This window comes from Squalius cephalus, assembly GCF_949319135.1.
Source record: "Squalius cephalus genome assembly, chromosome: 14".
Classification (NCBI taxonomy): Eukaryota; Metazoa; Chordata; class Actinopteri; order Cypriniformes; family Leuciscidae; genus Squalius; species Squalius cephalus.
Genome location: NC_137135.1, coordinates 5,566,606 through 5,589,329, shown reverse-complemented (window position 1 = coordinate 5,589,329; position 22,724 = coordinate 5,566,606). Strand labels below are relative to the sequence as shown.

Here is a 22,724-nt window from a genome sequence, read left to right as displayed (position 1 = left end):
ATGGGCAATAAAACCCTCCCTGTTCAGCTATGATCAGCTGTGCGTCCATCTTGGCTGAGCTTTAGGCCAAAGCTGATCGGTTGGTTCGATGTCACATGACCTGCTTGCGGCATTCTGAAAAGTTGAGATTTTTTCATCTCGCTGCGGCATAGGAAAAAACGAGCGTCGCAACGGCGTTGCTCTCTATTTGAGCGTGCTTGTAGCGCGTCTACATTTAAAATAACAAACTTGAGCGCGCAAAAGACGCAACATATGTGAAGCCCCTTAGTTACTGGATACATCAGAGTAGCAGTCAATAAATGGGACAAGGGAGGTCATGTACGGGACAAATCATTACGTCCCAATATATGGGACGTCCCAGCTAAGACGGGACAGTTGGCAACCCTAAGTGTGAGCCATGGTGTGAATAAAGGCTTTCGTAACTTTTTTTGACTGAAAGAAGTGGATCTTTTTTCTAAAAATATATATTTCATTCATGTTTATTTGGTGCTGTATATAGCAGTAAAGCGGAAGAGATGATCAGTTCAACTGCAATAACACTGTGCCACATTAAAGAGCACCAACATTTTGATTTAAAATTGACAGAATTTAAAAGCTGAGACTTTGTTTCATATTATTAGGACCAAAGCACAAAGCTTATTGTGATTATTGGATGGGAGGAGTGCTACAAATAATGTTTAGTGAAGTTTTGTCCACGCATCAACTGAAAACAAAATAGACAGAACGATTTTGGTTCATCAAAACGAAAAAGAGCAGCTATATAGCGTCCACACGGCTGACGTGTTCACCTGCTGTAGCTGATCCATGGTGTGGCACGAAATAGACACGGACACAGTCAAAACACGCCGTCAGAGAAACGCTAATGAACCTTCGCCGTTCCGGTCAATAACTTTGGCCCTCCAAAAAAACGATGATTCATTTTTCAGTTGCCTGAAATTATCCATCACTATAAAACATTGCACTCTTAAACATATGGGTGAATATTGCTTCATAATGATCTAAAGTGCTAAATCAGTGTGAACCGAGAGCGACCGCATCACGAAAGGGTGGCGAGGAGATTTCAAAGGCGATCTGACAGACGCACACACACACACACACACACACTCATCTCTTCTTACAGCAGGTAATCTCTCTGAGAGGAGCAGAGATGGAGGTACCAATCCCATCTTTGCGGTTCACTTTCAATCTTTAATGTGTGTGAATGAGTGAAAACAGAGGGGCTATTTTCAGTTGCGTGTTTACCGAGAGTGTCTGCTCGCATTAGCCAGAGCATGTGCACTGTCCTCCTGCAGGGCTTGTTATCGCAGGAGTCGGGGTCCGGTAAGTGGGCTGGGATGGATCCGTTTGTGCCCCAGATGGACGCCATGGTAACAGCGACTCATAAGGGTGGGGTGGGGGGGATGTTTGCGCCCTCAAGTTAAACATTTACCTAGCACTGCCTGTCCAGACATCACTGTAAAGTGAAGTGATGCTTTTTCTATTTTTAGCCTGTGCTTCAAGGGGGAGTTTGACAGCTGTTTTGCATGACGTTCAGGGGATGTTTGAGCGTCTGTTATTTCCTAGAAACACAGAAACATGTTGCTTTTCTCAGTAGCGACGGAGGGAATGTTACGCATGCTGCATGCTCTGCATGTGGTGCCTAATGAGGAAGAACAGTCAGAGAAGAGGAGGATTTGTGAGGAGGAAGATGGAGGGCGAGAGAGAGTGAGAGAGCAGCGAGAGGGCACATATCACAGTAATTGCCCAAAGGTATTTCATTGCATTTGCACAGAGCGTAAGTGGGCGCAGATCAGCCTGAAGAAGTGTTTGACATGTGATGTGAGTGTTTGTGTGTAAGTGTGAATTTGAGCTATTTTCCAAATATCCGCATTGTGTGGGATAGACCTGCAAACTCTACAGTCTTTATATAAACATATAGAAAATATGTAAATAATAATATTTTTATAAACATTATAAACTAAGTAAATTATAATGAGCCAAGTGCAATGTAGTGTTGTCAAAAATAGATTTTTCGATACACAAATATCTGAAACGCTTCCAATAATCTCCAACAGCGAGAGACACGCAAACCCGCCTCTCCTCACTCACTCCATTCATTTGCTCCAGATTAATATTGTTACTGTTATAGGGATTGAATGTATGTGTGGGATTGGGCATATTACGCATAATTTTACTCATTCATGCACATAAAGCCGCCTCTCAGTCCTAAATTGAGTTATTTTTTGCTGATTATTGCTCTTAAACAGTCAAATACACACAAAATAATGTCAAAATGTCAACAATGTCTTGGCGCGGAGTGAACGTAAACAGTTGAGAAAGAAAATGCATGTGTACCAGTATAATGGATCAGTGCGTCAGGTCTTAAAGCTGCTGCCAAATTATAAGATAATATTAAAAATATCTATATGGCAGGTTTTTCCCATCGTATCGACGTGGCCAGTGAAAATGCTGAGTGACTAGTTAATGTCAAGCCCTATGTGTATATATATATATAGTTATTGAAATGCCTTATTGTCAGAAATGTCACTTTAGTCAGTTCATTGGTATTTAACCATTTTGACTGTCTTTTGCTGCAAAACCAGCTAAGTCCTTCTCTTTGGACAACAAGACATTGTAAACAGTTGCAAAATCACTAGAGATGCAACTGGAAACGTTGCAAATGATGAAAGCAGAATTCAACGTGTAACACTGAAGAAATCCACACAATACAGGGGGAGTTTCGATGCAAGTGACTTCCACATGCATTTCTGTCAGAGTTTTACAGCAGCACAAGGAACACTGTTGTGTTTGCTTGCTACTCGCAAAATCCTGTCATTGCCACTAACGATAGACAAAACATGATAAAAATTGAAAGCCGGCTCATACGCATTACGTCATTCATCTTGAAATCAAATAATTCGATTTGCATATTCCGATTGGTTCTTCTGTGGACTTAGAGGCTTTTGCTGATAATGGGAAGTGGCGTTTTGCGGTTTGCCAACGAATCTGTATTTCTGAATGGGCTGGCACTGGGATTTAGCGGATTTGAAGTGAAAATATTTGATGAACGTCTCAAATGTGCAGCGCATTCACTCATTATTGACGGAGGCAACGTTTAGCGTCTTTTGCATCTGAACTCTTCATATGTATATATATATAATCCCGCTCCAAGGGGGATTCGAACCGGGTTCTCCGGAGTGGGAGGCAGACGTGCTAACAAGGCTACTAAAGACCGCAGCTCCAGCTCTTGCTGGCCTAAGTCTGTAGTATGTTGGTAAATAACAATGTATTTTCTGTTAACCAAATGCTTTTTAGTCTTCGCTATTGCTTCAATGCAAATAAACAAGCATGCCGTTATTTGTTGCGTAGTGACAGGCATGTAAGCCATACGCTGTATTTAATAGTTGAGTATTTGCTCTAAATCTGCGCAGATTTGGCTTAGACAAACTTGCCCAGCTAAGAGAGTAAACAGCATAAGTAACACGCCAAATTGGCTCGTGATTTGACAGCGTTACCCTCCACAGTTGATTTGTACCCGCATTGTGTGGGTTGGCGGGTGTTCATTTCAAACCCTGTTTACAAATATTTGAGTAGTTTGAGACCATAGGGAGTCATTCCTGGTGCTTCATGGTAGTGGGAGGAAACTAAAGAGCTCTTTTGGAATAATTTATCCATCAGGGGCCTAATTATGTATGATTTCATTTTTTTAAGTCCATTTACAATGTTATTCAAGGTTTATTGCACCAACAATTGCCATATTCTATTATAATATGATCATTTTTCAACCAAGAGCTCAAGGTTTTTGTGGATTTTAATTGTAATTTTAATGTCACTGAAGCACACACACATACACACACACACACACACACACACACACACACACACACACACCATATCACCATATCACATTTGCTGGTGTAAATTCCAATGCGTTCGGCACTAGTTTTCCGCTTGCAACACCTGTAACTATGTAAGTAATGTGCAATACAGGGGTTGTGCAACAAATAACCATTATAACTTTGACCAATTTTCTAACGTTGTAATTAGAGATCTGGTCACATGTTTTAAAGAACAATATCACTTTAATTATCCCACCACTTCTCTTTCTTCTCTCCCTTAACCCTTCCTCACATCTCTCCTTTCTCCCTTTTCCATCACCTCTTATCATCATCAGCATTCTTTACAGTGGGAATGTTTCCAGAGAAACACAATAGACTAGATACCTTGTTTTTATCTTGCAAAATAATGGAAATCATCTATCAGTGCTTTTATAACTTGTTAAATGACAATACGTTTTTGCTTAATGCATTCTTTCTGATGTAATATATTTCATTTTCCATGTTAGGTGAACACACTGAAAACTAAAGAGAACCCAGATACCATCCAGATATATGTTTAATGTCGAGTGTGTGTGCTGTGTTAATGTTCGGGGTGGATTGTGTCTGTGTACCTCCATTCATTTGTCTGTCACAGCTTTAGCTGCTCCATACGCCTGAGCTCTCCATAGTTTAAACTGAGAGTCTGTCGCCCCATCTGTCTAAGAGTCACGCTTCAGCACAGGCTTGAGCTATTCAATCCTTTCCTGCTTCACAGCTGAATGCCCTTATTTGTTTGCAACTTGCAATTCCCTCTTGCGCTAGTTACATTAAAAATATGATTCATGCTTTGCGTACTACACCACAGTCCCACGGACGTTTCCTCCTCCTTGAGTCTGATCTGCAAGAATTGCACATCTATTTTGAGGCTTAGTAGAATTCTCCCAGTCCTTGTTGGTTGTCTGGTGGAGATGTACATTCTGGTGAGGGTTTCTTCTAAACCCTAGACCCTTCTGTGATTCAGTTGGACAAACCGCATAAGATACTGTTTTTTATACATATAATGTATGGATATTTTCATAATTTACATGTTTTTGTGAAAATAATGTCTACTTGTCTATTACTTACCAACAGTGACGCTTCCATTATAATATCTGCATACTACATTTTGATTGGTCTTCTTTCTGACCTCTTTGTTGTGATTCTTGCATCTAATTAACCATCTATAGAAACACAATTTTTTTTGTTTGTTTGTTTGTTTCAAACAGATTCTCCCATGATTCTGAACAGACAACTATACAAAATAACTAGGGCTGTCAAACGATTAATCGCGATTAATCGCATCCAAAATAAAAGTTTGTGTTTACATAATACATGTGTGTGTACGGAGTATAATTATTTTCTATATATAAATACACACACATGCATATATATATTTAAGAAAATGTGTTATATTTATATAAAATATTTAAATATAATATAATATAAATTATATATAATATAAATATATATACACAGTATATACATGCAAATATTTCTTAAATATATACATGCATGTTTGTGTATTTATATATAGAAAATAATTATACACCGTACACACACATGTATTATGTAAAAACAAACTTTTATTTTGGATGCGATTAATCACGATTAATCGTCTGACAGCCCTAAAAATAACATGTCATTTTCTAGAGGTTCTGACAAAATGTTTATTTAAAAGGTTTAACTAATCTGAATGAATTATAAAAATAAAAAATTGAATAAATGATTCAATGACTCGCTCATAAACACTTCACTTATTTTCATTACTGGAGGAATCAGCCTTTTTGAACAAATTTCTTGAATGAATGATTCAATAACAAATAACAGTCACAGTATTTAACAGTCACTTGTCGCCACCTACTGGTGTAACAATGTAATCGATATAATCTGTATTTGAAGCGCCAAGTTACTTTAATAAGGTGATTTGCTCTATTTTGATCGCTACCGTGGACATCACTGTTTATATCTGAACTATAAACTTTTATCCCAGTACTTCTGTGATAATCTGAATGATTGTAAGACAGAAATAACAAAACTATTTGGTTGAAAAGATTGTTTGTGAAGCTTTTTCATACCTTTACATGACAACTGCTCTCTCTGGATCAGCAGCAGTGTCGACGCAGATTTGTTGAATCGTTGAATCGAATGGTTGTCATTTAGGAATGAGATCACATGGGTGTTTGAATCGAGATCGCGATCTTTTAGCGATTAATCGTGCAGCTCTAATCTATAACCACATTTACACCACAAAGATGTTGTGTTGATTCTCATACACAGTTGACAGAAAACAAGACGATGCTCTGATGCAGTATTTCATTTGCACAGAACCGATAAAACCTAAACTTACATCAACAGTATTTTATTGCTGCCCATAAGCACTGCTATTTCTTTACGGAAATGCAAATGTATTTATTTTGTCCTCGACTAAGACTTGTTTTTCTACCAAAATATCAAGTGATGAAATTATTCCAAATATTTGTTTATATTAGTCTTCTCATGAATATTGAGTTGGGATTGTATACAGATTTAAGCACATAACAAATTTCAAAAACGTTTTTCACTGGAAAATTCCTTGAGAAAATAAGGAAATAAATTAATACATTTTAAATCCAAAGTTTTTTGGGGAAAAATGGAATCGAATAAAAATGAAAAAAATCCATGTAATTTGTTCTCACTAATACTGGAGTGATTTTATTTATCTATACAGTGTTCATTAAGTTAAACATGCACACCACTAACACGTTTTAATGAGATTAGAAGAAGAATCGTGCATAGATATGTCACTGAGATAAACAGTCATAACCCAATAATAATTAATGAGCCCGATCATTAGCAGTAGCTGTAACAGTGAGGCTGTGCGGGGTTGTTCTGTCATTACAGCAGCGCTGGACTGAAACATAGAGCAGTGCTGCACACTGGAGTCTATTAGCACTTTATGAAAGCCAGTACAAAAGCAGAGAGAGAGAAAGCGAAAGGTGAGCGAAAGAGAAATGCATCAGAAAAGGGGTGTGAGAAAGAGAGCTTTTGATGGAGGACAGGAAGCAGAGCGAGAACAGATGGAGAATGAGTGAGGGGGAAGAAATGAGATTAACAGGACTGGTGATTAAAACAATGCTGTGTGTGAATGAGAAGAGGTCTCGCTGGGTGGCAGAGGAGGCCACACTATTGACCGCCGGTGTCACACCATGATTAGTGGGAGGTATCAGCTGCAACAGGCAATACACATCGATCCCATGAGCCAGACCCCGTCGATCGGGTCATTCTTAGCCAGACCTCTCTTACTTTCATGAATTACTCCTTATCTGGACACAGCTCGCTCTCTTCCCTCGGCCCCAGGACTGTTGCTCCACTCTCTCTCTCTCTCTCTCTCTCTCTCTCTCTCTCCGGGCCTGTGCACACAGAACCTCTCTCACCGACTCTCACAGCTGTGGCTGGAAAGCACAAGCAAACGTGCAGTAACTTCAAATGGCCCCTGCATGCACTACCCTGAAAGCAATTAAAACCCAGGTCTATTTTAAGATGAACCGCAGAGGAATCGTGGGGAGTGCACTGCACTCATAATCTCCAAAGCGTTTTTGAATTATAAAAGAAAACACGCAGTTCACTCTGTATGGGAATATGTGCTGTGACTGTTGTTTATGCCTACATTAACAAAGTAGTGTATACATGTGTAATTTTACTTTCTTTTTTTTTCAAGCTTTTGCTCTGCTTCTGTTGTGATCATATATTCTGTTTGCATGTTTTGTAATTATTGCACAAAAAGCCTAAGGCCAAAATCGATGGAAAAAGCAGAGCCCCTAACACAAGGCTTGCCAAACCGCAGGGGGTTCGTGAGCTGATGAAAAGCTGATCATTAAATTGAATGTAACATTAAAATAAACAAATGGGGCTGCATAATTAATACAATTAACACTGAAATAGCAATATCAAATAGTGAATATATTAAAGAAGCATATAGTCTGTTGTGCTGCTTGTTGCTTGTTTGCGTGTGTGTGCTTCAGTGACATTAAAATTACTATTAAAATCCACAAAAACCTTGAGCTCTTGGTTGAAAAATGATCATATTATAATAAAATATGGCAATTGTTGGTGCAAGAAAGCTTCGGCAGTGACTTGTTGCCTCACTTCCTTTTCAGGCAATGACTTTGCAGGCAGCGTTTGCACACGCATGTACTTCACAAAACTGATTTCAGACTTCTGACACGGCAAAAAGGGTCATGATCTACAACAATATAGAGCTAGCTTTGGTGATAACTAACAAATATTGAATTTATCTCTAGAAATGACATAAAAAAAAAATAAAAAAAAACCCATGTATACGCAAACTGACCACCAACTGTAACTTTTCAGACTTTATTATATCAAATGCAGCGATGCATAAATCAATGTTGCCTTCAGAAATCGAAAAAGGAAGTGAAGCTAACACTGGATTCGGACGTGCCTTGATGCCTTCCTACCTTGTAATGCACCCTTTGAAGGCAGCGTTTTCAAGCCTTCGGTCTCCACTGTGTTATTGTACACACGTGCAGCTTCTCACGACCTCTGTCAGCCTTTGGGAACGCATACTAGGTTCACTTCATTTATATTCACATTCACATAGTTTCCACCATTCTTGTGGACTGAAGCTGATCGAATTTCTGCTAAAATAAAAGCGGATTTGTAAATTTTGTAAGATTTAAAAAATTTAAGATTTAAATATTTGTATTGTACCTTCCCAGCAAACAATAGCCGTCATTTCACAGTCTAGATTAACCCGATATAGCATGGCTATGAGTAACCCACTTCTAGCCAATATAACCTTGAATCTGGTTACATGTCGTTTTTGCTAAAAGAACTTACGATAAGTATGATATTCCATCATGTAAGCAAAGACAGTGATTACAAGGTGTTTGGTTTCATTTCTTTGACATGTTCTATGTGTTGCCTGTGCGTCTATTCTTGGGCTATGGTTAGATGTCTATTACATTTTCACTGACAGTACAGATTTTGCCTCGTTTTAGCCTAGACGTCAGGGCTGTCTTTCGACGGCTAAAATTGCTTGCTGGGTTGTAGAGTTAGTGAACTCAAGTGTGAACACCCTTAAATGCAACTATTCCCATTAGCAGAAGAGTCTTTGTTCTTTTTGTCTGCATGTCTCAGCAGCAGTAATGAGCCATTTTTATAAATAAATAAAAAAAAGCTAAAAAAAAAAAAAAAAGATTCAGTATCACTTTATTTCTAATGTCTACTTTAGACATTCTATTAACTAAGTACCTTGTCAACTCCATGTCAACTATCAGTCATGCTCCCCAACAGACAGTCTACTATTCTACAAGTAATAACACTAGAATACACTAAAAGAGAATAACACTAAAAACTAATAACACTAGAATACAAATGTGTTTTTTTTGTTTTTTTTGATTGATTGCAGTTTTGATTTGGAGAGGAGGGGGGCCTTGAAGTAAAAATGGTTGAGAACCACTGTCCTAGACAGTTACAAGATTAAATTGACAGCAAGTCTCCTACTGAGTTTCACATTAGAGCTTTTGGTGAAGAGCCAGTCCTCCTGGCGTCAGAGTTCGCTTCGTTTGTTTGCGGTGAAAGCTGTTTTCCAAAACTCAAGCGTGCCTTAGCAAACCACCCCAACTTGGAGCTGTGCTCTGGGGTACAGGTCATGTGGACATGATTCGCAGATAATGTGAACGCAGTCTAAATAACTTGTGGATGGGAAGGTCAGTCTGGTGACCTACGCATCATGTGTAGAGTAATGCATTTCTCAATGCTGCTTGTCCATGCTGATAGTGCTTTTGGTGTGAAGCTCGCTCTTGCGATGCATTTGCAAGTGCCAATTTGTGTCCTAGCATAAGTCACTTTGAACTATATTGCTTTATTTGTAGCAGAAATAAACTGCTGCAGAAAAAGTTAGGTGCTATGCAATATGCAACGAGTAATTGCATCACTCATCAGAGATGTGTTGGAGTAAAGCGTAAATATACTTATTAAAAAATGTAATCAAGTAGAGAGTAAAAGTTGCTAATATCTTTGATACTAAAACTTTACAGTAGCTGATAACATTTACTCAAATACGTTACACCACTGTTAAAGACATCTAATATAAAGTGTGATCTTTAAATATTCTAAATTGCAAATTCATCTAACATATGTGTAATTACAAATATATTTAAATACCTGACATACATCATACAAGTTTAAGTAGATGATAAATAGAATTTTACTTTTGTTCTTGATTTTGGCTTCCAGCGATTATGAAAATACGATGCCGCATTCCGTCCCGTTCCTGTAAAGCGCTGCGCTGTCGCCCTTCCTACGTAACATTCAAATCAGTCAAATCATGCAGTGTGACGGTCATAATATGCAGTCTTCTGCCGGATGTGCTCGACAATACAAAAAACGTTAAGAGCGTATTGAGCTGCGGAGGCGGCTTTCTGTGTGAGTGAAACGCGGACAAGTGTAGGCTACTTTGGGCTTCAGGCGTGTGCTTAAACACACAAATACACACAAAGATATGTCAGAATGTTATGAAGGTAAAACAGTAGCAAAACTCGAGAGCTTGCTAATTTGAATGTGAGAACTTGTAAAATTAATATTTGTATTTGTAAGTTGAAATTTATACTTGCAGCTCTGATGTGAAAAGCTGCATCTATCGATTTGCACACACAGACAATACTCAGAACACCTGTGTTTTGAATTCGAAGTTGCAGATTAATAGTTACAAATGTGTAAAGTGTCATTTACATAAACAAAATGACAGGCACAATTGTGTACTACACATTTATCTTTGTGCTTTAGTTCAGTTTCGTTGTACAACCACAAGTCGGCACTCACAACCTCTCATATCTGGCAGTACAACTTCAAATCCTAGCGCTTTGACTTTTGCTACTCTTTTTGCGATATGCCTGTAGCAAAACTCACTCGTGCACTTGTAAATGCAGACTTGAGAGAGCAGAGTCGGGGGCGGGGCTGGGGGCGGAATGAAGTCATTTTTTGGTCGATGCCTCACCAATGAACAACGCCAGCCACAATGCAAACATTTGTATGCATATGTATCAGCTATTTTTTAAAACGCTTGGAAAATATTTTTATGAAATATCATTAGTTTTACTGGAATAGTTTTACAGAATATGAACACAACGCGTTTAATTGAGACAGTGGTATTAAAAGACCAAACAGGAAACACCATAGCCTATACAGAATTTTTTTTAGCACAGAATATGAACGCAACGCGTTTAATTGTACGTTTTCCTCGAAACCCAAGAAAACGCTTAATGAGGCTTAATGGACCAACAGTTATAAAATAAAAATTAAAAACAATAAAAAAAACACATAATTTGTTACTTTATTAATAAAACATAGGCAGCAAGTTTATTTGCACTGAACACACATTTGCATATATATATATATATATATATATATATATATATGAAGATTTCAGATGCTCGTATATTTAAATTCAATAATTTCACTTAAATGGCAGTGAAGATTAATTATCATTTAAGTGAAATTACTGAACTTAAATATACAAGCTTGATAAAAATGCATCTAATATATTCCATTGCAATATGAAAATGCACCTAAATTATCTGATAAGAATGTAAAATGTATACCTTAATATGCAATGTAAGTCGCTTTGGAAAAATGTAAATGTTTTAAATATTCACCCTAGCCTAACTGTTGGACACACAAAAACAAACAAAACATAAATAAATTATATATATATATAAGTACGTGTGTGTGTGTGTGTGTGTGTGTCTTTTACAGTCTGTGGTATACCATATATATATAGGGCATATATATATATGGCATACGTCATATGTTTTACGTCATATTCTGTGCTCATCTGCTTTTCTGTAGTATGCATTAGCATTGTGTCTACTGAGTTTGATAATTTCGTTTATTTCTTTTAATATCAGTCTAATGCATTAAGCCATGTTAGTGTTTCAGTGCACGCGGGTTTCGTGACATCATCGAACTCCCATTTCATTGGCTAGGTGCCAACCAATAAAACGGCTCCTTTGACCCCCCCTCCTCCCGCCCCCCTTTCCCTCTCACCGCCTCTGAGTTTCAAGTGCACAAGTTAGTTTTGCACCTGATATATCGCGAAAAGAGTAGCAAAAGTCAAGGCGCGAAATTTGAAATTGCAGTGACAGATTTGAGAAGCTGCAAGTGCCTAATTGAGGAAGTACCGCGAATGTGAACGTAAGATTAAACGCAAAATATATATTACAAGTTTGTGTCTGTCGTTGTATTTCTGTGAATGGCATTTTACACATTTGTGTCTACTTGTCTGCAGCTTCAGATTCAGAATACAGGTTTGTGACTATTGTCTGCGAGTGCAAATTTCAACATTCAACTTCAGATTTTTATTTTACAGGTTTTCACATGGGAGCTGTGAGTGTAAATGTTCATGTACAAGTACGAATATTTATTGTACAAGTTCTCAAATTCACATTTACATGCTCTCGAGTTTTGCTACTGTTTTACCTTCATAGAATGTCTGCCTTGGGGAGTTTTCACTTAAATGCATTCAGTTATGTTTTTAGTGAACATAAACAGTTCGGAAAGTAATCGAATGCTTGTCAATGTTTAAGATCCATGCATCTGGTCTTAAAGTGACAGCAGCCTCATAAACCTGCTGCCGTCTGCCATTAATGACAAAGAGGAAATCACTCACTGCAGAAGTCTAGAACCAGCACTAGGTTTAAGTCAATTAAGTGGGTCAAATTAAGCACTCTAAAGTATTTATTATGGATTTAAATTATAATCCACTTTTATTTAATTGCAATTACCAAGAAATAAAGTGTCTAAAACATTCACACTCAAGAATATTCTTTTAAAGTATATTATTTCTGTAATAGTTTATCTTTTTAAAGGTAGCCTATGTTTTTTTTTTTTTTAAAGGGATCACACTGAGGCACACAATCAATATCAGAGAATCAATATGAGCCAAACAGTTTCTCATAAAAATGATCTCGGCTACATGTATTTAGTTATCCTCAGTACAGAAGTGCATGTTGATGTAGGCACCCTTATGCATATAACAGGTTACAGACTTCATGGTGCTGTGTAACAGAAGCGCTTCAGCGCATTATAACGCCCGGTCAGTTTTTGCCAAGCGTTGCACTGAATCCAGGCGTCTAACAGCTGTTCAGTTCGGAGCTGAACTTTGGGGTTTGGGTTTCATTCCATGTAGATTAATTATCATTTGGATGTAAATGTGATGCCCCTACTTATATGTATATCAAGTTTGTATAAAAAAAAAAAAAAAAAAAAAAAAAAACTAAAACTCTTGATCATTTAAAATTGTACAATTATTGGCTCTTATTAAAAAATATTGACATATTATTATTAAGAATTACAAAAATGATATGCATCCTATGCTACCTTTCCTGTAGCTCAAACAGTAGAGTGTTGGCGCTTGCAACGCCAAGGTCATGGGTTCAATTCCCAGGGAAAGCAAGAACTGATAAGAATGTGTATTATGTGTACCTTGAAATGCAATGTAAATCGCTTTGGATGAAAGTGTCTGCCAAATGCATTAAATGTAAATGCAAATCAAGCTTGTTACGCACTCTCAGTGTGAAAGTGTGAATCTGTGAGCTGTTACACTGCAGCTTCACCTAGGCATGTTTCGGAAAACAAATCTTACTGTATGTCTTTAAGTGTTTCACTGTGTTTATTTCTATTTAGCCTACAGTATTTTTCCTCTGGGTTTGCAGTTGTTTTCTCTAATTAAATTTGGTGGAAGACACATGGGCCAGTCTGTGTTGGTATTGTTTGACTCTCTGATCTCGCTGATGTGTAACAGGTACTATGCAATGAGCAAATGTCTCTGGCACGTGTGAGCTGATCCAGCAGTAGCGTGTGTTCAGCGACCCGTTTGAAGCATCTGATGTCATGTTCAATTGTTTATGAAAGAGTCTGCTGATAGCACGCGGCATCAGACGCTACATAATCCCCTAGCTCATTTCACACACACACACACACACACACACACTGCAGCCCAGATCCCAGATGAGATTGTAATATTCTATAGCACTGCCAATGTAAAAAAAAAACAGTAAAATGCTATTTGGCCCTTGTGATTGCAATGGAATTGATTTGCAGCCAGCCAGCTCTCCTAATCTATACAACGTCTTGCTATCGTGAGGAAAACAAGGGCATTATGGTATTTCAGAAATCGGCCTGACCCTGGAGGCAGTTTGTTGCATTATAGGCATCACTTGGCTGCCTCAGAAAATGAACTCCACAAAACCTCAGCTGCTACGTTCCACGCGTTGCTGTCGCGTGTGTTGTAGCTATGGCTACGGACGTTTCTGAGTCCGAGAAATGAGCGGGAATAAAGAGGGATTGTCACTTGTAGGACTGACCGTATCTCTCGCGTGTGGCGTGTTGACAGTAAACTGTGTTGATGAGTACGACTCTGCTCTTGCGGTCTGTTATGTAAAATCCATCTGAGCGCTGTAGTGGCACGGCAAGAAAAGAAGAGAAGGGGAGGCGGTAATGACATGCTGGGCATAACCAGAGGCTGTCCCGCCGAGGGATCCCACTTTACAGAGGCTATAGAGAGACGAGAGGGATTTGATGGTTGGGAGGGATTTTTAGCTGTGCTGGAGAGACGGCTCAGGAGAATGAGCCCAGAGCACAGACGGGCTAAAACACATAATCAGTGTGTGTGTGTGTGTGTGTGTAACAGCCAATGGATATGAAAGTGGGGCTTATGATGAGAGATGAGAAAGAGCAATAGTCCAGCCTGGATGGATGGATGGATGGATGGATGGATGGATGGATGGATGGATGGATGGATGGATGGATGGATGGATGGATGGATGGATGGATGGATGGATGGATGGATGGATGGATGGAAAGACAGATGGATGGATGGATGGATGGATGGATGGATGGATGGATGGAGAGATGGATGGATGGATGGATGGATGGATGGATGGATGGATGGATGGATGGATGGATGGATGGATGGATGGATGGATGGATGGTTGGATGGATGGAAGGACAGATTTTTTGAGTACTTTGCCAGCGAACGCAAAGTTTCTGGATAGAACACAACTCTTTCGCAAGAGAACGCAAAAGCATGGAAATATTTTTTTCCCTTCCATCTCATATTTTTTTCCATCACCATGTCACTTTAGGGGCTTCGTAAGACAAGGTTAGCTCAAGTTGTAAAATATCATTTTAATGCAACTCAAAAACTCAATAAATTCATGTTTTACATTGAGCATTTTCGAAAATAATGATTAATATGTGTATAGATCTACATCTGTTCAATATATATTAATGACCAATGTGAACACAAAAGAGTGCCTGGCTATTGTGTATAAAACTCTTTTTTTTCCTTTTCTTAATTGTGGACACTTATTTTGTCATTGACCCTTACACTGTAATGAAAATCAGCATATTGTTACACTAAGGGATCAACAGTTTTACACCATGGCCTAAAGAAGAGCTATGCGATGTTTGCCACAATGAAAATGAAAATGTTGTACAATCACAGCCAGTCAGAACATATGTGATGCCATATACAACGCTACAACTGGATTGGGATTTCACTGCGGAGCTACAAAACATCACAGAAATAGGAATTACGCATTTTGGATACAGGAATAGGAATTACCCTTTATTGCATTACGTCTGGTTAGGTCACGTCGTAATGAACTGTGTAAAATAAAGATCCCCCTCAGCCTTTCTTTGCTTATAAATTTGAAGTAGTCCATCCTGGAAATGTATTGAATTCTGAGTGACCCGTCTCATAAGTGCAGTAATGATTATTTGAGGGTTGGTTGTTATACAGTAGTTGACGCTAAAAAACCATCGGAAAAGCCAGGCGTTCGTCATTCCGCAAGGTCAGTGGTCACGGGTTTGTACCTGAAGTGAATAATCCCCAGCAGCCCAAGCATGTTCTGTGCTGCCGTTTCACCGCTGTCTTGAGAACAGTGGCAGCTGAGGTCGAAAGCACAGCAAAGCAGCGTGTTTTAGCGAGGCCAAATGAGTGATTACCTCCAACTCCTATCATAATTCACCATGACCTCAATCTGCCACCGGAGCCTCTCCCTGACTGATCGTAGTTCAGGTGCTCTGCTCTGGTGTTAAGTGTAGTTAGACAGAATTGCCTTTATCCGTCGCCTGTACAGGGCTAACACAAATATGATGTGCAATGCTAACGGTTCAGGACGCCACTAGGGAGACCTAATTATGCCTGTAATCAGTTTACTGATGTGTTGAGTTGCCGATCTGCACCAAATTTTGTACTTGTTGGAATAGGACATAAATTCAACATCTGTGACAATAAAAATTTATGTCAAAGTATAAAAAGTAAGCACAAAATGATTAGCACAATTAGCTTTTTTGCCAGTATAAGCAAGAACCCAACTATATTTTTGTCAGCACAAGAACTAGAATATGGTGTCCTTCACCTGAAATAATTTCTTGAATCCAGCATATGATTCACCGTGTTGACCCTTCTGCTGATCTAGGATCAACCACCGAGACAGAATTGTACAGCATATTTATTAGCACTCTGACAGTATGTGTGGCCCAGATTGCATCGCTAACAATAGTAATACATGCTCGTGTTACTCATGTTTCTCTCCTCGCCCTGGAACGAATGCAGCATGTCAGCAGTACAATCAAACGTCGGATATTGTTTGCTGTTTTTAGCCTTCCACCATCTGGCTGATCAGAGGATGTGCTAAAGGAGGAGTGATATAAAGTTAAGTGATTGTGCAACAACAATATAAAACAAGATCTGTGTGTTGTGCATAAACGCTAGCCATCCAACGAACTAGCTTTCCTCCATGTTGAGATGCTGTGGTGTTTCTGTGATGGCTGGTAAGGTCTGAAACTTAATGAAAGGAATGTTGCGCTAGTCTTTTCCAAGTGAATTTAGGGCTGAATTTTGATTGGATGGTTGTGGTTTGCTATTGGTGGATATAATGTGAGTGACAGGTTTCCCCGCCCTCGTCATCAGAAAAGAGAAGAGACGCTGCAAGAGGCAGGGGAAGTTATTCTGATTCAAGATCAGATGACTAATAAAAATCATGACGTGCACTGTTAAATCATTTATTATAAACACTGCAATAGGCATATTCCATAAAAACAAGAATTGTCCATTTTGATTTCATGGTGATTGTGATGATTATGAAGAATATGGAGGATATAAATGTATTTACGCAGCAAGAAGAAAATATCTTGCTATATCAGTGCAAGTGAAAGTTAGTAAATATGGTTGATAATAGGTATACAGAGATTTGAACATAGCTTAAAGCTTTTTCTATTGATTCTGAAGCTTTAAAACTAAATACTTAATTGTCCAACTAAAATTGCTCAGTTGTAATGTCCAATATATTATTTATTAGCATAATAATTATATACATAATATAGAGATTACATAAAATAATTATAATAAATAATCATCGCTAAAAGCCAGACGGTTTTGTCTCTAAAAATCTGTTAATATGTAGTGTGACCTTTAATTTGGAGGCAGAGAAATAGAGGGAGTGACTTCATTCAGAGATGTGTGGCTTTGCTCACAGTTTCTATGGCACTGAACACCGCTAAAAGCCAAACCACTATCTAAACCTCAGGGTAGGAACAAATTAAACTGAAACATACCTGACTTGCCACCTACACCGCCTCATGGTATAGTCCCCAGGTTTGGCACAGAGATTTGAAGGAAACTCTATCGCCCCCTTGTGTGCTGAAGGTTGCCATCACCACAGAAACGCAAGCACACATTAAAAGGATAGTTCACCCAAAAGAGAAAATTCTGTCATCATTTGCTCACCCTCATGCCAATCCAGACTGTGTATGACTTTCTTTCATAAAAAAATGTCTCTTTTATTTCATATAATGAAAGTCATTGGGGTCCAGTGTGCTTTGGACAAATACATTCTTCTTCAAAATCTCTTCTGTTGCATACTTAACATCAGTATATGTTTACAGTATTCATATGTACTGCGTGTTGAGAGCTCAGAAAAGCTACGCATTTGGGACGAGTGGAAGTGCACAGATAGAGTCTTGGCTTCTTCAGCCCCAGGTGGCCATCTTTCATCCCACAGCCACCCTGTGAATGCTGTGAAGAGAGAGAGAGAGAGAGAGAGAAAAGAGAGAGAGTCGATATCCTTGACATCTGCTCCCTCACCCTGGGAGTCTGGCCACTGTCCTGTCCTGAGCTCTGCTATTCACAGCCACGCACACAAATACACATGTGTCAGGTGTTAACAGTATACCAGCACTGCATCTGACAGCACACCACCAGCACATTTCCCCAACCTCTTCAACTGAAGAGCAATTGCAAAGAAATTAAAGGTTACGCAGGTTAGTTGGATTGGAAATATCACAGCCTGCCCATCTGCAAGGTGCGAGTCCACGCTATTTGAACTGCCTTGGACTCTCTTCATCGCTTGGCCTCCAGAAAGTTATCTTTGGGGAAATGAGGAAACCTAAGTAGTGGGTAAATTTCCTTAGTGTGCAGTGGGCCAACAACGAAAAGCCTCGCTGCGAATCAATTTGTGTAGTCAGGTAAAAAAAAGTGCCCGGAGGAGGGGTGATGCAGGAAGTCTAAAGAGAAGCAAATCTGGTACGAGCACAAAGGAGAAAAAGTACTAGCCTGAATATATCTCCTGATTATCTTATCATTCATGATCATTGAACAACTGTATGTACATGCTAGCTCACTTGAGTCTCTAGCTGCGGTGTGTTTCACTGCAGAGGGGTGGTAATAGTAATATTGAGCGGTCATAAAGGTGGGAGTGAGGCCAAAAGCGTTCTCGCTGCTGGGATGTGTGGTACGTTATGCTACCTACGCACTGCTGAGCCCGGGCTTCTTTGTTGTTGATAAAGAAGGAGTAGGAGTGTAAGTGTAGTTGAGGAATTAGATCCCGTTAGCATGTGCTTATCGCTGATCTAAGCTTTAGAGAGTAGAGGATTCGTTGAAAGGTTTGGGTATTGACTTGTTTGGTTAAATAGTGAGTTGTGGATCTCAGCACATTCAGATACACATCTAGACACAAATGTGGGCGTAGATTAGAGCTGTGAACGTTTCAGCGGAGTGGATGAAATTGTGTTGCATTCCTCGGCCCATGGCCATCTGTGCCCATGTTTGTGTAATGATTAGTTTTAATCATATTCTGCATTCTGTGTTGCTTTGGCAGGCGTGATTATCTGAGATCAATGCAAACAAACTCTGGGAAAATATTTAGACCTTTAAGCTGGTTATTAAAGTATTTTAATTAAAGGGTCACTCTCTCTAGATGTTCACCATCTCCAGATAATAACACAAGGCTTCTCGTCTTTTTTAAATGTGACTTTATAATAAGGTTGTCAATCGATTACATTATATTGATTTACATACATGGAATACTGGTTAATTAATCAAATTAATCACAAATAAACTCATATATCAATATTTGCTAAGAAAAGATCCTAAGTGAAGACATTGTTGTGGCAGACAAATAAATAAGTAAAACATCACTGGCCCAAAGTCCACAACAATCCATTTTGTTTAAAAAATGTTTTATAGAGTCAAGTGCCATTCGTACAAAACACATTCTTTCATCTGCACTATTTTTTTTGATTAATGGTCTTTGTATGTATGAGTTAGACTGATGTCTTTGGTCAGTGTGTTGCGTCTTGCTGTTTTTTTCAGCGTCTCACTCCATGAGCGTTGTATTTTAAGACGCAGTGTCAAGTTTAAATATATTCTCAAGACCTGTGCTTTGAGTTTTCTTCTGTGCTTTGTGTTTTTGTCTTTTTCTTCTGGCTCTGTTAAGCTGTTTTTGATTGCAAGAACATGTCACAGATTTGAACAGCAAAGTTCATTAAAAGACGTTATTTCGTTATTTGAGCTAAATAAATCTGATTGGTGGAAGGATGTTTGCTGTATCTGAAATCACTCACTAATTCGATAATTTCTTATAGTGAATGCTGTATAGTGATCAGGTTCTGTCCAAATGTTATTTGCTGCAGTCTATTTGAAATGTTTAATTAATCTGAATTATTTCAAAAACTTGGTTTGAATGAATGATTCAATGGCTCACTCATAAAGACTTCACTTGTTTCATTACTGGATGAATTCGAATTTTTGAACAAATCTCTTGAATGATTCAAGTAATACATTTTAACAGTCACTTGTCGCCACCTACTGGTATAACGATGTCATTGATACAATCGTTATTTGAAATGCCACGTTACTTTCTCAAGGCAATTTACTCTTTTGATCTATACCGTAGACATCAGTTTTTATCAGAACTATAATCTTTTATCCTAGTACTTCTGTAATATTGTGAATATTTGTAACAAAAATAACGAAACTGTGTGAAAGGGATGTTTGTGAAGCTGTTTCGCACCGATACATGACAACTGCTCTCTCTGGATCAGCGGCAGCACAAACACGGGTCTGAATGTTCCGGTGTGATTTTGTCAAAGGTTTAATAGACATTTAGGAATTAGGTCGCGTGGGTGTTTGAATCGAGATTGCGATCTTTTAACGATTTATCATGCAGCTCTATAGTGGTAGCTTGTTGTAGCAGTACTTTATCTTGTTACACCCTGTTTTTTGTAGCCTGCTTTCTTTACAGACAGGAGGTGATTTGACTGTTTTACTGGTACATCTTAATATTAAAGACCGTTTTGGAGACGGTTAAAACTGGCTTAAGCTGGTTGGCTGGTCTTACCTGGTCTCCCAGTCTGGTCAGGTTGGACCGATGGCTGCTTTTAGTGGGGTTTTGGGCATTTTTCAAATGGTCAGACTGGGAGTCCAGTCACTATAAGACCAGCCAACCAGCTTAGACTGATTTTCAGCAAGGTAATCAGTTAGCACTAAGCTAGCAGACAAGCTTAGTGTTAGCTAAAACAACAAAAAAGGGAAGTGTAATTTTGCCTTCTATAGCCTTTTTCAGATGATTTGGTTTATTTTTAAGACATTAATGTGCATATTTCCATGATAACACTATTCTGTCCTTGATTCGAAGTTAGTAGTGATTTAGAGTACCCATAAAAAGTTATTTCCCTTCTTTTTTAATCATTGATTCCTGATATATAACCTTGTCTAAAATGCATAATTTTGTCTCCTCTTGCTGCAGGACTGTTTCATCGTGCCATAATCCAGAGCGGCTCAGCGTTGTCCAGCTGGGCCGTCAACTACCAGCCGGTTAAGTACACAAGGCTGCTGGCAGAGAAAGTGGGCTGTAATGTGTTGGACACTTTGGACATGGTAGATTGCTTGAGAAAGAAGACAGCTCGCGAACTGGTGGAACAAGACATCCAGCCGGCGAGATACCACGTAGCCTTCGGCCCGGTCATCGACGGTGATGTCATTCCCGATGACCCTGAGATCCTGATGGAGCAGGGCGAGTTTCTCAACTATGACATCATGCTGGGTGTCAACCAGGGTGAGGGTCTGCGCTTTGTGGAGAACGTTGTGGACTCTGAAGACGGTGTCTCGGGCAATGATTTCGACTTTTCTGTCTCAGACTTTGTGGACAGTCTGTATGGTTACCCAGAGGGAAAGGATACTCTACGAGAAACCATTAAGTTCATGTACACAGACTGGGCGGACAGAGACAACCCTGAGACGCGGCGCAAGACTCTGGTGGCGCTGTTTACTGACCATCAGTGGGTGGAGCCCTCAGTGGTGACGGCAGATCTTCACGCCCGGTACGGGTCACCCACCTACTTCTACGCCTTCTACCACCACTGTCAGAGCCTGATGAAGCCTGCCTGGTCCGACGCGGCCCACGGAGACGAGGTGCCCTACGTCTTCGGTATACCCATGATTGGCCCGACCGACCTCTTCCCCTGCAACTTCTCCAAAAATGATGTTATGCTCAGTGCAGTCGTCATGACCTACTGGACAAACTTTGCCAAAACTGGGTAAGTGCGTACCTTGCAACATGCACAGTTTGTGGTAAACTCTAGTACCCATATTATGCTCATATACAAGTTCATACTTTTATTTTTGGGGTGTGCTAGAATACATTTACATGATTTAAAGTTTAAAACATTATTTTTATCTTACTGTACATTTCTGCAGCAGCTCTTTTCACTCTCTGTGTTAGTTCCTGTCTCTTTAAAGGCCCTCCTTTCAGAAGAGCCCAGTCTGCTCTGATTGGTCCACTGGCTCAGTCTGTTGTGATTGGTCAACTGCTTAGAGCGTGTGTTTAAAATGTAAAAGCCCCCACCATAATCATGTTTCAGCTCCCAAGGCTTCATGAGCAGCTGTAAACATATAGTATATGAACAATATTTTATGTATGGCAACTATGGTGTCATTATTGGAAGTCCATACAATGTTGTTTGCTCTTGCGTCCTCTCGACATAGCAAAATGACTTGGCCATCTTGTCATGAGGGTGGGTCAAAGTAGCCAGTAGGCGGGCGTTATGCAAACGTGTTACATGGTGAAATAGCAAAGTCACAGTAATAACGGCAAAACTAACCATTTCAGGCAGGTGTTTTAATACCATGGTAATACCAGAATGCCAATAATCGGCAGATAAATCAGAATGAAAATGTTTGATATGTACAGTGAGGAAAATAAGTATTTGAACGCCCTGCTATTTTGCAAGTTCTCCCACTTGGAAATCATGGAGGGGTCTGAAATTGTTATCGTAGGTGCATGTTCACTGTGAGAGACATAATCTAAAAAAAAATCCAGAAATCACAATATATGATTTTTTAACTATTTATTTGTATGATACAGCTGCAAATAAGTATTTGAACACCTGTCTATCAGCTAGAATTCTGACCCTCAAAGACCTGTTAGTCTGCCTTTAAAATGTCCACCTCCACTCCATTTATTATCCTAAATTAGATGCACCTGTTTGAGGTCGTTAGCTGCATAAAGACACCTGTCCACCCCATACAATCAGTAATAA

At 39.1% G+C, this 22,724-nt stretch overlaps 1 protein-coding gene across 3 annotated transcripts in view; it reads left to right on the top strand.

Annotated features, from left to right (window-relative positions):
* Positions 1 to 22,724, top strand: part of nlgn3a (neuroligin 3a) — a 202,478-nt gene that overhangs the window by 159,634 nt on the left and 20,120 nt on the right. For all 3 annotated transcript variants that reach the window (XM_079891895.1, XM_079891893.1, XM_079891894.1), the window contains one exon: positions 20,933 to 21,722. In XM_079891895.1, coding sequence (XP_079748021.1) covers positions 20,933 to 21,722 — 790 coding nt within the window. The remainder of the gene's footprint in view (positions 1 to 20,932; positions 21,723 to 22,724) is intronic.